This window comes from Haplochromis burtoni, unplaced genomic scaffold, assembly GCF_018398535.1.
Source record: "Haplochromis burtoni strain Fernald_Lab_line unplaced genomic scaffold, NCSU_Asbu1 Contig_267, whole genome shotgun sequence".
Lineage (NCBI taxonomy): Eukaryota > Metazoa > Chordata > Actinopteri > Cichliformes > Cichlidae > Haplochromis > Haplochromis burtoni.
This window is the reverse complement of record NW_024582628.1, coordinates 703780-718519: the sequence shown is the minus strand read 5'-3', so window position 1 is coordinate 718519 and position 14740 is coordinate 703780. Positions and strand designations below refer to the sequence as shown.

The window sequence follows — 14740 nt, the reverse complement described above, 5'->3', positions numbered from 1 at the left end:
AGTAGCGACAGAACTCGCCTGAGATATGATGTAATCAGCTGTTGTATTGTTGTTATTTTTGCAATTATCTGTCTTGTTAGTGGACCTTGAAATGAAAACTTACAGTGTATATTTAACAAATATATGAAGCAACAGTCCAAACTAAAACAAAGTCGAAAAGGTAACAAAATCCAGGGAAAACATGAGAGCAAGGAAAAACTAAACTAACAAACACATAGACAAAGAATGAGGGAAAACTAAAGCTGCTCATACACACAAGGCTAATCAAGGGAAGAGCTCACAGCTGGGGAGCAGCACACAGGTACAAACACTCAGAGGCATGGGGAAGTAAAGCTAAATACAAAATGCTGAAGACAAATAGGTACCATATTAAAACAGGAAGTAACTAAAAGTGGGAACATCTACCTTGGTGGTGGAGCCTTAACAAAATGGAAGCCACTAACTAAAAGCCGACTGAAACCAGACACTAAGAAACTATGAGAGAATGGACGTGAATAAAACAACCTTGAAAATCCCAAAAGTACAGTGGCCCAGAGGGGTCAAACACACTGCAACTTTTCAGAAAATAAATAAATAAATAAGCTTTGTCAAAATACCAAGCACCGTGACAATCTGTTATTAATTTTCTAAGCATTTTTTACAATTATTATTATTTGCTACTATAGTGTTGACTACAATAAAGATGTGGAGTTTTTATCTCACTGTTAAATGTTTCTTTTTCATATATGTGTGTTTTTCTCTGTCAGATTTTCCGGCCTTTGTGAATCAGCTCAAGATAAAATGGCTTTGAGAGTGAATGACTCACCTGCAACCTGACAATGCAGCACTCTATGCTCGTCTCACTTGTTTACAATGGGCCGGTCTCTATTTGTACTTTCTAATCAGTGAAGCTGAAAGTACTTTCATATCAGAGTACAGAAGGGACGGCGCATACGAGGCGTAGCTATTAAGATATTTGTGACATTCTTAAGCATGTGAACAAGAACGTATGGGATCAGGACGACTTACACATGGCGAGATATTTTCTTCTGTATCCTGAAAATCTGAACAAATAAAATCTGACCGTGCAGTGAAGTCACCTGTAAGAGTGTGTGTATAGTCTTAAAACTGCTCTGGAACTGGAAAGCATGCCCAGTTTCTCATTTAGCTGGTCTTGTTTTAGCTTTGGCTCCACCTGCTGTACAAAAGCTAACATTTGCATTTTAAAACTATGCAGACATATGCAACAGTTTGGTTCAGCATTCACACTGAAGGTGGTTGGGTGAGTTAGATTCATCAAGATGCTACTGTGTGTTACAACCTGCAACTGAAATAACTCCACTTATTGTAATTACAATAACAGGATAGGATCATCTTTGTTGTCGTTATACAAGTACAACAAAATTTAGACTGGCATCTCTTCTGTGCCCATCAGAAAATGGCTCGGTGTTTGTAGCTGTTGTTCATGTGCATTGATTTATGTGCTTTTCACTGCAGAGCCTCACTGACATGGAGACGCTAGAAGAACTGCACCCACTGGTCCGCTCTGCACAAGCATCAGTAACATATATACTGTATGTGCAAGGCTATGTTTACCCATTCTGTAGCTGCACTACCACATTTACTATTTACAACTACCACATACTCTCATCACCCACTTGAGCACAGACTGGGTGTCATCAGGACACTACAACATAGAGCCAACACCATCCCCACAGACACAGCGGCCAGGGAAGCTGAAGAACATGCTCCCTAAGCTAAAACCCTTAGTGATCCTTGATGTGTCAGGAGTATCAGAACAGTTGAGACACATTTTTTCTAAACACCGAGTCTCTGTGGTGCTTAAAGCCCAAAACACGCTGTGCCTAAAACTGGTCCACCCCAAGGAATCGGTCCTCCAACACAGTAATATAGCGTACGCTGTGCCAGGAGGATTGCCATGATTTATACATCGCGGAAACCAAACATCTGGCTAAGCGGATGGCACAACACAGAAGAGCTACCTCGTCAGTGGACACTCTTTCAATGATGGGGATGTACACATCCTGGACAGGGAGGAACGCTGGTTTGATCGGCAATCAAAGAGGTCATTTACGTGAAAAGGGCATCTCTGAACTGGAGAGGGGGCCTAAGGGTCCATCTGTCACCATATTACAATGCTGTGAGTGTGTGAGTGATACTCATGGCCATTGATCAGAGGTCTTTGATCATGACAATTTGCATATTGATCAATGGACTGACCTCACAGCCCATTGATCATTCAGTGGCCTGGTTTCAGTCATTATGCAAATGTACTGTTTACAAGATTGGGGAAACCTGCAGTCAGCTGAGACTGAAGACGTCACTTGGATTGGACTAAACGTTTCTCCCACTGAAAACGCTGCGTCCAGATGAACAGAATCAACCTTTCGGTTCCACATTTACCTGGATTTTATTAAGACTCAACAGCTTGGGTATTTACTAAAACTCATTTTCTTCCATTTCTCACACCTGGGGAGACTCATCAAATTATCTAAAGTCCAAACACATTAAAAAAAGATTCTTTATTTGGTGTTCAGTTTACTGAAAACGTATTTAGTTTTCTTGGCTTACTTCAAACTGCTCACACAGACCCATTCATATTGTTACAGAGTTTTAACACAACTAAAATTTGATTAAAACCTTTAATTCTCAATTAAACTTTTACAAACTTAAATTTGGGACAATAGGAGTGGTACGTTTAAATATCGCCTCTGTATGCCTGCCTAGATATTCCAAAAACCCCATAAAGGATCTGTGATTAATAACTTGGTGCCATTTACATTTCTGAACAATTTCTTGCTATTGAAGGTAAACATCTGCTTTTATTGCATTTGCAAATTGCAGAGTCTATCTTAATCAACAGTCAAGTGAACCTCTGTGAAAAGTTTTTCCTATATTTTTATTAAAATGCAGCTGAAACTGAATTCCCAGCCTCCAACTTTAAATAAACTCGCTTATGACAGAAAACGACAGCGCCTTTCCAGAGGAAAGATTCACAGCTCTGCAGTCTTATTAAACAAAAGTTTATTCAGCAAACAAACAACAGCTGATTTTTTTGGTTTTCTCTGAAATGCAAAGTCTGAGGCGCCAAATTTCCATTCAATGCAATTACACGCCATACTTCTTCTGCAAAGCCGTGATAGATGATCTGTCCAGGTCGGCTTGGTGAAGAAAGTCAAACAGTTCTTTGAGCACTGTGAGGAAAAGAAACCCCCCCAGAAATGATCAATATGCTGGAAAAATGTGGATGAAAAAGACAAAGTGAACCTATGAGCCGTTTGCAGCGGCGCATCATGTAAAGACTCCACCTTTCTTCTCTGGTGATGACATGAACATAACAGCCATATCGAAGCGCCTCACGCTTGCAAGACTCCTGAGAGTCTCCAGTATGACGGCCGGCTCTTCATTCCTGCAAACAAAGCTGTTTTTTAAATCCACCACAGAGCTACACGTGTTCACTACTTTAAGAGTTTAGCTGCACCTATTTGTCTGAGTATGACTGAAAATAACAGGATGCTTAATGCATAATAATACTACGATTAACCATAACTTTGACGTAGACACCATTTAAAAAAACAATACAAAAAAAAAAAACTTACTTGATGTAGAAGTCATGTAGAGTCCTCAGGATAAGACTGAGGATATCAGGTTCGAGGGAGTTGTGGAAAATCTTGGCGTAAGCCTCAGATTTTATTTGCTGTACATAAAAACACAAGACAAACAAAAAAAGCAAGAACAAAGACGACAATTTCAGCTAAAACAAACTCCAACAGCCTATTTTCATTTTTTTAAACATTTCGTTCAGAACAGCTATTTCCTGTTAGCCAAAAATCTTTGATAACTTGATAGAAATTCAATTTTTTTTTATTTATACTCACCCAATCACAATAACAGTGGCCTCAAGGCGCTTTTTTATTGTAAGGTAAACACTCTACAAAAATATAATGAAGACAGAGAAAGCCCCCACAATCATATGACACTATGAGCAAGCGCTTTGGCAACAGTGGGAAGGAAGAACTTCCTTTTAACAGCAGAACCAGGCTCATCTGCTGCGACTGGGTGGGGTGAGGGGAGGAAGACGGGACAAAGAAAAGCGCATGGAGGCTCACCTTCAGATATCTGTAAACAGTTTCGGGCTGGTTTCCAATCCTGCGGAGGTCCGCCTCCAGCTGGAAGCTGTTTGTTGGTGGAGGAGGCAGGTCTGTTCCTGTTGAGGAAGGTTCGGTTGATGGTTCAGGAGGAGGATGAACGGTTTCTGCCTGCTCTGGTTGTTTGGGCTGTCTGGTGAAATGAAGAATAACTTTTAATAGGACAAAAACTGATACAATAAAATAACAACTAGTGCAGAAAAGTTAAGAGCAATACTCAAAAATGCTGACACCTACTTTTCTGATGCCTGTGAGGGGACCTCTGACAGCTCCTCGATTTTGATCATCTTGGCGCTGGGGGATGTAGACAGGGGAGAAGACGCCTCCTCTACTTCCTTCACCACTTCCTGCACCAAGGGCTTGTATGCACCCGATTCCTCCTCGGGCACCACAATCTTTCCGCTGATTTCCTCGATGTCTATCCTCCTCAGAGGTTTCTGCAGAGAAAAAAAAAAGGTTTGTCAAGCTTTATAAAATTAAAAGGACCCCACCGCTGATTCTGGTCATTCCAGGAAAGATTAAAATTAACACAATAAAAGTCACATGTGCACTGAAGATTTTTATGGGCCTGCAAAACAAAACAAAACAAAATAGCATGCAAGCAATGGCAAAAAAAGTGTTTGTCTTCTCTCAGCAGCGTGTTCAAACGGAGCTCCGCTGGATCACAAACTTTCACCTAGTTCATATTAGAATACAAATACACTAGTCTAAGGGGTGCCAAGAGTGACGCTTGCAATCCAGGAAATGCTTTTTAAACAGACATTTGCTACTCACGGTTGAGCGAAGGTGTGTTGGTTTGTCTATTGGTTGGACTGTTCTCATCTGTGAGCCGTTCGCAGCCTGCAGACGGCCACTGGAGCCTGTGTACTAACACCAGGAGAAAGACTAAAGTGAGAGGAGAAAAATCTCAAGCCCAATAAAGACATCAGAAGCTAATGGAGCTAATGCTTTTGACTCATTATTTCATTGTTTTTCTTCTTCTATGACTACTTCTTAGTTTTGGGCTAATGACTGGATTTTGACACATACCATCTGCAGTTTCTGGAGTTCGTTAAGGGCTTGCTTGTTTCCAGGTTCCAGTTTCAACAGCTGCTGAAAGTCTGTGACACACACAAACAGAATCGAAGATTAAAACCAACCCAACAGCAAACAGACAGAAGACACAATGTCGTTTTTTGGGCTCATAAAAACACAAACACACTGCACCTTGTCTGGCCTCTTCCAGCTTTCCTAGTGCCACTCTGGCTGTACCTCTCCGGGCGAAAGCCTTGGAGTAAGTACTGTCCAGGAAAATGGCTTTAGTGCAGTCCTCCTCCGCCTCCTTAAACCTGCAGCAGAAGGAAAGGAAAAACAAAGCCAGTCAGAAACAAGAAGGCCTTTTTAATGTGTGTCAAGAAAAAGTATCCTTACTTCTCCAGCTTGAGATAAGCCATGGCTCTGTTGGCGGGCAGCAGCACGTTCATGTGGTCTGCCTCCATGCCTCGGGTGTAGCACTCTACAGCTGCTTCATACTTCCCTTCTTTGAAGTAGGCATTCCCCTAGAGACACAATAACCCTCATCACTTAAGATCTTTTGGAAGAAAGCAGAAACACTGCTAAAATCATGAAAACCTTCATGAATCATCATCAAAAATCCTACTCTGTCCTTCTGGAAAACCGCCTCCTGTCTCCTCTGCTGCTCCTCTATCTGTCTCTGTTGATCAGGATCGACTGCAGGGGCCTCCAGGGGCTCTGCAGCTTTGCTTGCAACGGCAGCCACCTGATGTCCAAGGGCCTGAAGCGGACACAGGAGATGATCAAAGAGGATGAACCGCCAAGTTGACTGTGTGCACACAAACACACATTGTGCACTAACCCACCTCTCTGATTTTCTTTATTTCATTCTGTGCCTCCGTGTTGTCAGGCTCGAGCTTGAGAACCATCTCGTAATCTACAGAGGATATTTTTACTGTCATCTAAGGGCGCTCAAATTAAAATATACTGTCTTGTTGGTACGCTTGTTACCTTCTAATGCAGGTTCATACTTCTTCAGCGCAAACCGCGCTGCTCCTCTCCGCGCGTACGCTTTGAAATACTTGCTGTCAAGAGCGATTGCAAGGTTGCAGTCGGACTCAGCCACAGCGTACCTGCACAAACACAAAATGGAAAAAATAATGAAAAAAAATAAAATTAAAAAAAACTACACAAACATTCTAATTGTGTGATTTCATTCTTGGTGCTCCGACTCACTTTTTGAGCCTGAAGAATGATGTAGCTCTGTTTGTGGGAAGCACGGGGTTGTAAGGATCAGCAGCCATTCCTCTCCTCTCGTGTAACATTCAATCGCGTCATCGTACTTCCCATCTTTAAAAAAATTGTTACCCTGAAAATTAAACAGAAACTATAGCTGTAAAGTGTGTGTGTGTGTGTGTGTGTGTGTGTGTGTGACACGAGAGAATCACTGCTCATCCATGTTATGAGGGGAACATTGGATATGGAACGCCACAAATGAATAATCACCACCTTTTGCCATTAAAAAATGTTGTTAGCAAGGATAAATGAATACACGTGCACACTCTCTATAAGAAACTTGGAATATAATGGGATAAATCATAGTTTCAGGTAAAAACTGCAATAATCAAATGTCTGTGACAAAGAGTAATCAAATAGCTCATGTTTGATGTATTTTTACCTGGAAAACACTTTAAAAAGGCAGTTTTTGGTTATAATATGACTGTATTAAAAAAAATTATATTGGCCTTGAAGGAGTATCAGACCCTTTCAGATTATATAACTTATTTTGATGTATCCTGCACGATCACCTGATTGGAGATTTATCCTTCAGCAGGACATCTACACCATAGCTACATCGTGACTGCAAGCCCCTGTAAAACCCTATGTCGTACATTGGGTTGATCGTGATTGGCCTGTAGAGTACTACATCTATTTTTCCTTTTTTTAAATGCCTCACATATAATATCCACCTTTTCCTTCTCGGCCAGTGCTTTCTCTGGATCTACTGAAGCTTCCTCCGAGTCTGACTCGTTGGACTCTGCAGGACAATCTTCCTCCTTATCCATTTCTTCCATTACCTTTTCCTGCCACAACAAATCAAACAAATTAAATAAAAGTTGTAGCAGATTGCATACAAGTTTTACTTCTAAAGCCAAGTGTGTTTTATATATTTTTAAAAATACCACATCAAACTTGTCCCAGGATTGATAGTCGTATGATTTTATTCTCGAAGCCTGTTTGGCCTCCTCTGTTTTTGTGTCACCATCTCCAGTAACAACCTCCTCCTTCTTCTTTTTCTCCCTTTTCTTGGCTCTGTAGTCCCTGTTCCTCACTGGAGGGAGTTTTTTCTACAACAGAGACAAGAAGCTGCTGACACCTGGACGGACTTCAGTTCACCAAGAGCCTCGCGAGCTGTCTGCAGCGGGGGGCATACCTGAACCTCCTGAACCACCCCTGTCCTCAGCTCCTCATCCTTCGTCTTGATGTCCGCCTCCCAGTTCTCCAGCTCCCTCACAAAGCTGTGCAGCTCCTCCACATTTTGCCGCATCTGAAGCTGTAAGTCGGCGGCTTTGTTTCCCACGGACATGTCCCTCCCTGTGAAACACACATTTGTTTGGGGGACAAACTCTTAGCGGCACTTGTCGCCTTTGGGTTCGTGCGGCAGTCGGGAAGAAAACACGAGAATCACGCCGTCACGCTTCTTTGGCTAGAAGCTAGCTGGCTAGCAAAAACATTGCTTTACTTAAATAAAATAAACGGACTGTTGCTGCTCAAAACGTGTGAAATACCTGTTACTTCTCTTCCCGCTTCACAGTTAGAGTTTAGCTTCCGTTAGTTTGGCTAAAAACTACAAGAAAAAAGTGCCGTTTATTCACAGCTTTCTGTTTACGTTCGCAGCCATGACAGCAAGGTCCCAGCAGCCTTTGCTCTGCGTGAGCAGCACTGCACGTACCCAGAGATCGTCTATGTTAGTGTGGGGTCACTTTGGTGACTTTAATGTGCGCCCAAACATGAGAAGTTTAAAATTAAAGGCAGTGTATTTTTATTGCAAGTAAAAATATCTAAGTTCCCTGACTGTGGATGATTTCAAGCTGTCACTCCAGTGATGACTCGCCAGTGGATGGCTAGCATCAAAAGATAAAATCTAAAACTTTTTGCATTTTGAACTCACATTTCCAAACCTGCACGGACTCTGCCTCCAATCTATAATCGCAAATCTATTGACTGGATAATAAAGGCACAAATGTCACTCCATATAATTTGTTATAAGCTGACACGCCTGTAGATTGACAGTGCATTAACTACGAAACACAAAATATACTCAGTTTATAAATGAAAACGTTTGATACACTGGTTTAATTTTGGTCCTCAGACCCACTTCGAGTTAACGACTTTTCTGCCCATTCCGAATAGACGATCTTCACTGTAGTCTAGCCAATTAACTATATAAAAGGCTAACATTTTATTGCTCTCCGCATTTCTTTGAATTATATTACTATATTTTATTTTTATTTTTCATAATAGTGACGTCAGCGATAACAAACTCAATTTCCATATTCATTACCTTTGACCTAAATGTCCCACGTGACCTACAAAACAGTGACGACCCCTCCTACTAGCTGTCTGCAGCTAACCAGGAGGACCTTCATGGTGACATTTTCATATTCTGGGCATTTCGCACAATGGACCAGACTAAACAAGAGGAGGAATATGGATATGACTTATTCCCGGAGAGAAAACCGGGAGAGCACAAAAAGACCTCAATCGCAGAGAGCCTGTTCACTTTCAACCACAAGTGTCAGGTCATGTTACAGTTCGCAGTGGAAACCAGTGAGTATCAGTGTTAGCTACTTTTTTAAAAGGGAACGTCACCTCAGCAGTAAGAAGCAAATACCTGCCGGTTCGGGGGACTGCATGCCTTTTGCAGTGTACAAAGTCACAGTCTATATTGGCAGCACTTTTAGCGTTAGCGGATTCCGTTAGCAGTGAATGATAATGCTAACTAGCTTGTTTGCTTCTCTCTCAGGTCCTTACGCCAAACTCCTCCTCAGTGCCATGAAGAGTTCAGGATGGTACGTGCCACTTCAAAATAAAGTACCACGCTTGACCTTCCACTGTTAGTCTCATATTACTGTAGTGATACCTATATACAGAGCAGTCCCAACAAATGGGAAAGGGGGGATACTCTTGCTGTTGCTTTTTATTATTAACAAACAGTCGAAATGAACAGTTTTACAAGTTTAACTTTGCTGCAGATTATGCGTTTTACAGCTACTATATACATATAAAAATCTTAAGTACAAATGCTCAAAAAGCCATTTCAATTTTTTCCAGAGTAACAAATTCACTGACATTTTCACTTCCCCAAAACATAAATACATTTTTGCCTACCCAAACCTTCTTGGCCTTGTGTGAAAAAGTAATCGCCCACCCTACATGAGTTACCTGTCGATAATATTTCAACGTTTTTTTGTTTTTGGAAAGCAGAGTTCAATTTCTTTAACCACATCCAGGCCTGTTTACCACCAGACCTTTAAGAAATCTTTTAAATAGAACCCGTTCAACAAAGTGAAGTCGTCTAAAAGCTCTTAAAAAGTGATGTGATGAACCTTCCCAGGAGTGCCTCTAAGAGTGCACTGATGTCTCACCCAGGAGTTAACAAAAGAACTCAGAACAACATCTAAAGAACTGCGGGCCTCAGTTGTCTCATCTAAGGTCAGAGTTCATGATTCAACAATAGGAAAGAGACTGGGCATCCATGGGAGAGTCCCAAGGAGAAAACCACTGCTGACCAAAGAGAACATAAAGGCTCGTCTCACATTTGAGACGAGGATTCCCAAAACTTTTGGGAAAATATTTTCTGGACTGATGAGACAAAAGTTGAACTCTCTGAAAGGTTTTGTGTCCTGTTACATTTGGTATTAAACTAAGGAGAATATCATACCAACAGTCAAACATGGTGGTGTGATGGTCTGGACTGCTTGTAAGCTCGGTCATCATTTCATGCTCTGAACCTCAAGCACACTTGTGTTCTGCAGCACGATCCAGCAAGTCCACCTCTGAATGGCTAAAACCCCCCAAAATAAATTACAATGCTGTAAAGAAGAGTGGGACAAAATTCTTCCCCAGTGATGTGAAAGACTCATTACCAGTTTGTTTAAAACACTTGATTGCAGTTCTAATTGCAGTTACCTTTTCACAAAGGGTGAGGTAGGTTTGGACAGTTTTTTCCCTTAATAAATGAAATAATCTTTTAAAAGCTGCACTTTGTATTAACTAGTGTTATCTTTGTTTAATATTACAATTTGTTTGCTCTTAAACATGTTAGTGTGACAAATATGCCAAAGCACAGTTTTACCAAATAAAGAGCATCACAGTGTTTTCACTTTTCCTCTCTGGATGCAGTAAAGTGTTTAAAGATCGGCACTTTTCCTGTGAGGACTGTGACGGGACGGTCAGCGGCGGATTTGACGCGGCCTCGTCTCAGGTAGGAAACACAAGAACAGAGGTGTTGCAGACCGTGCGGGCCTATGAGAACTGACCGTATTTGTGTTGGGTTTTTTTCCCCCAGATCGTTTTGTGTCAGAACAACATCCACCAGCAGTCCCACATGAACCGAGTAGTCACGCATGAGCTCATACATGCCTTTGACCACTGCCGGGCCCATGTGGACTGGTTCAATAACTTCAGACATCTGGCCTGTTCAGAGGTGAGTGGTGAAGTCTTCTTTTCACAAGAAAACTGGGACCGAATAACAAGAGTGGTTCCATAATGCTACTAGTGTCCAAAAGCTCCACTGAGAATCACCTGGAATTTCCAACAGTAGGGAGGCATCAGCTGTTTAGATTCCCTAATGTTGCTCCCCCCTGACTAAGTGTCTGGAAGCATCGTGAAGCTTACTGATGAGTAGTGAGACTGGATTCTGGGAGGATTTGGTTAAGCCTCACAGAGTGAAGCTCCTCAAAGATTCTAGTTTTTGGTGCCTCTGTTTCAGATCCGGGCAGCTAACCTGAGCGGAGACTGCTCCTTCACCAACGAAGTTGCAAGATTCAACTTTGGCTTTAAGCGGCATCATCAGGTACTTTCACCTGTCAAAAATTATTTGGAGATTTTAGCTCGCAGCTTCCATTTTCAAACTAAACTCGTGTGCTTTCCTTGGACAGGAGTGCGTCCGAGGCCGCGCCCTTCGCTCCATCCTGGCCGTGAGGAAAATTAGCCGAGCCGAGGCGGAGAAAATAGTTGACGAGGTCTTCGACTCGTGTTTCAACGACCATGCGCCGTTCGGACGGATCCCGCACAGCAAGAGAGACGCCAAGTTTGCGTACAGAGATTACATGAACAGGGACCGATATTATGCAAACCTTTAGTGTCGCCGCATTTTCATGAAACTCCCAAAGGGTGCTGCGCAGGGCCGACTGCAGCTTGGCAATGTGGTCAGCCTCAGCAGAATGACTGTGTGTCGAAACAATCGTATCCCTTCAAAAGGGATTTTCGGACGATGATTTGTCCTCGGAGGAGAAAACAAAGGAGCTGCGTACAGATACATTTCACCTGCTACCTTTTGGACACTAATTCAGCTTAGTGGGATTGTAAGGACTGATTTTACTCTGGAAGTGTTAGTGATTTTTGTCCTTTGTTTTTAGGTGATTAATGGGTGCTGTTAAGGAAATACAGGATTGCCTTTTTGTACATCGGTGTGTGTGCTATGATGACAAATAAGGATGTATTTCTCTTGGTGGCTCATCAACTTGTTGCCACGTTGACCTCGATCAATTTCCTCTAAATATACTTGATTGTATGTATATTAAATAGAATCAAATTGTATGTGAATTAAAGTTTATTTCCTCTGGAAATGTTTGATTTTGGGTTTTTGTGTCTAGATTTTTACCCCTCAGCTGTAAGAATCTCATGGCATTATTGTCATCGTGGCTGGGACACTTAACTTTGTGAATGAGGTAACTCAAGAAAGAGGCCATGTAGGAGCTTCATATTGATGTCATAGGTGTGTCTACTAAAAATCTCGGATGAGTTTGAATCTCAATGACCTCGACCTCCAGCTCAGAGTTAAGTTTTCTGAAAAGTATGTGAGTGCGATAACTTGACAATGAGGTGACGTAGGATTTTGTGTGTCTACTAGAAGGCTGAGGGGTACCGCTGGTGGTTGCCAATATTTTTTTCTTGCTAGACTCAAGCAGTACCACAAAGTTATTTTGAGGACGGGACATACCCGTTGCATCTGACCTTGTTTGAATATAAGAAGGATAAGTAAGTGTATGTGTCAGAACGTTATGTTTAATCCCAATAAAGGATCCTTCAAATTAACATGTGAGACAAGTAAGATGAGGCGAGTGGGAAAAGTTCTTCCACAACAACACAGTCAACCTTGTTCACATCTGTGCAGTCACTGTAAAATGTCATTGCTGACATCTTTATTGGACATTAGCATTTAAAGAATCTCATGCCCTCCAACAAAATTAATGAGGGGGAAAAGTTATGAGGGAATTAGTCTCATAATCCCTCCTCCTGTTTCTCCTCCACCACTTCAGCCTATCTCAAAGACAACAGTTCCTGTGCCTAATGACTAGTGTCTGAGTGCAATATGCTACTCAATATTCTCCTCTTAGAAGACACTACAAAACCACACGATAAGTGGGTGGGACGGGCAATAGAGATTAGGTGAATTTTAAGAAGCCCAACAGAGAAAATGAAGCTTCAAGGCAGTGGGATTAATGTGAAGAAAACAAAGGACAAAAATGATATTTGGATTTGTGCAATGTCATACACACAAGTAATAAATAAGTACAAAACAATAGAATTACTAGTGGAATTGTGTACATATCAAATGCTAGCTGCCAAATACTTTTAATTATTACGATGACTTATTTTAGTTTTCCATAATGTAGTCAGGATTTAAGGTCATTCAAACTCTCTCACTAGTTTAAGTCTCTTAGGAATACGTTCATTTATAAATGACAGAAATTGGCTGATTAAAAAAAAATCACCATATTAGCATTTTAATTAAAGAATGCTGAATTTTACTCCGGTTTCTAAAGTGCCAAGTAGGTAAAAACTGCAGAGGATGTGACCTCAGTGATACAACAGCCCTGCCTTGTATTCTTAACAATATAAAGATGCATATAAGGGAGACATTTAGGATTACGTGCAAAGAATTAAGGTTTAAAGTTGAGCATTTTAAGCTAGCAGTTACTACTTTGAATATGTAAAATGCACAAAACATGATTAACATTAATTTGGAGTTTTGTTTCAGGCCATTTAATGACTGTAAACCAAATAATAAGTGTGATTTTAACCTTGCTTTGGTCTCCAACATCTCCCGAGGGAAATTGTATATATTTTAGGTGTGTTGCAATTACTTATTTTACACTACGAATAGCCTTCAGTTTTTCTGTTTATTCTCTTAATACTAATATCTTAAATAGTGTAGCTATAAAAGAACATAAAGGTATTGAATGTCATTGAGGTTAAAGATTTTTTGTAGGTACACCTGTTCAAAAAAAGAGAGAGAGAAAAAAATATTCGGAGAGCAGCAGTTTGCTGGGTGAAAATGCCTTGTCACACGTCAGAGGAGAATTGTCGGAGTGCTTCAAGCTGATAGTAAGGCAACTGTGATTCACCAGGTGGCACTTCTGTAAGATAAAGACAGAAAACATACTACACACTCATCAAAACTCAGCTACACATTATAAAATCATTGCCTGCTCTGATGAACTCTGTTGCCACATTCACATGGTATGATCAGAATTTGCCATAGACAACATGGTACTACCAAGGTGTAAGTAGTGATAATAAGTGGCCAGTGAGTGTTTTTAAGCAAAAATGGAAGGAGAACACACAAACACTTTGAATAAAAGCTTAAACCTTTGTGATAACGTGTTTTCCATTTTTATTATATCAGAAATGATTTTTATTTATAATAACAGGATCATACAGGACATGATACTAATGTCAATACACGTACGTTACAGTTTTCTTACAAATTAAAGGAACGTTCATTTGGAAAATCACATTATCATGTTTTTTGTATAGAAACTAATTATTCTTAACACTTATGTATTACGGTTGTTCAAGAATAAAACAGACTATGCGAAAGAGATGATCATGATCTCTGTAACTTTAGATGCAGCATTTGTGTATTCCTCTGCCGCATGCTAATTACTAATTTCTCAAATATGGTTTGTTAATTTTGTGTCCAGAAACAGTAATACCTTAACCTCGATGCGTAACAATGTATGACTGCAGTACTGTCTTGGTCCTTTAGATGGCAGTTTTGGCCCAAGAATTCTGATCATCACAGCCAAGTTAGTCCAACTCAAACTTAAAAAGAAAGTGCTGTTGCTGTTTTATTGATACATATAATTGAATTCCTTTCACTGAGTCCTGTTCCAGGTGAATGTGAGCCTTTTATGAGCAGAGATAGGGCGCAGTAATCAAGTTGCTGCTGAGAAGAGTGACGACTTTCATTATTCCATCTATTTAAGCAGGCAGCACCCACTGTGATCTAATTAGGTACTCCAGCAAAAGTGAAATCCCTTCACTAATCTGTGGAGGACAACACATTAACCCCAAGAGCAGTAATG

General features: G+C 40.9%; 2 protein-coding genes across 2 annotated transcripts; one reads left to right on the top strand and one right to left on the bottom strand.

The window, feature by feature from the left end:
* Positions 1–3007: 3007 nt before the first annotated feature.
* On the bottom strand, positions 3008–9174 carry rpap3 (RNA polymerase II associated protein 3). The gene is given in 18 exon segments (XM_014339060.2): positions 3008–3194; positions 3309–3409; positions 3600–3697; positions 4110–4281; positions 4386–4585; positions 4923–5015; positions 5178–5248; positions 5355–5476; positions 5559–5686; positions 5788–5922; positions 6008–6078; positions 6153–6274; positions 6378–6454; positions 6457–6510; positions 7112–7225; positions 7325–7489; positions 7576–7736; positions 9037–9174. Coding segments are annotated over 18 exon segments (1992 nt in total). The 5' UTR covers positions 9059–9174; the 3' UTR covers positions 3008–3108.
* On the top strand, positions 8602–12002 carry atp23 (ATP23 metallopeptidase and ATP synthase assembly factor homolog). The gene is made up of 6 exons (XM_014339061.2): positions 8602–8972; positions 9169–9214; positions 10548–10629; positions 10714–10851; positions 11137–11220; positions 11306–12002. The coding sequence occupies exons 1-6, from the start codon at positions 8825–8827 to the stop codon at positions 11507–11509; spliced, it is 702 nt and encodes a 233-aa protein (XP_014194547.1). The 5' UTR covers positions 8602–8824; the 3' UTR covers positions 11510–12002.
* Positions 12003–14740: the final 2738 nt, after the last annotated feature.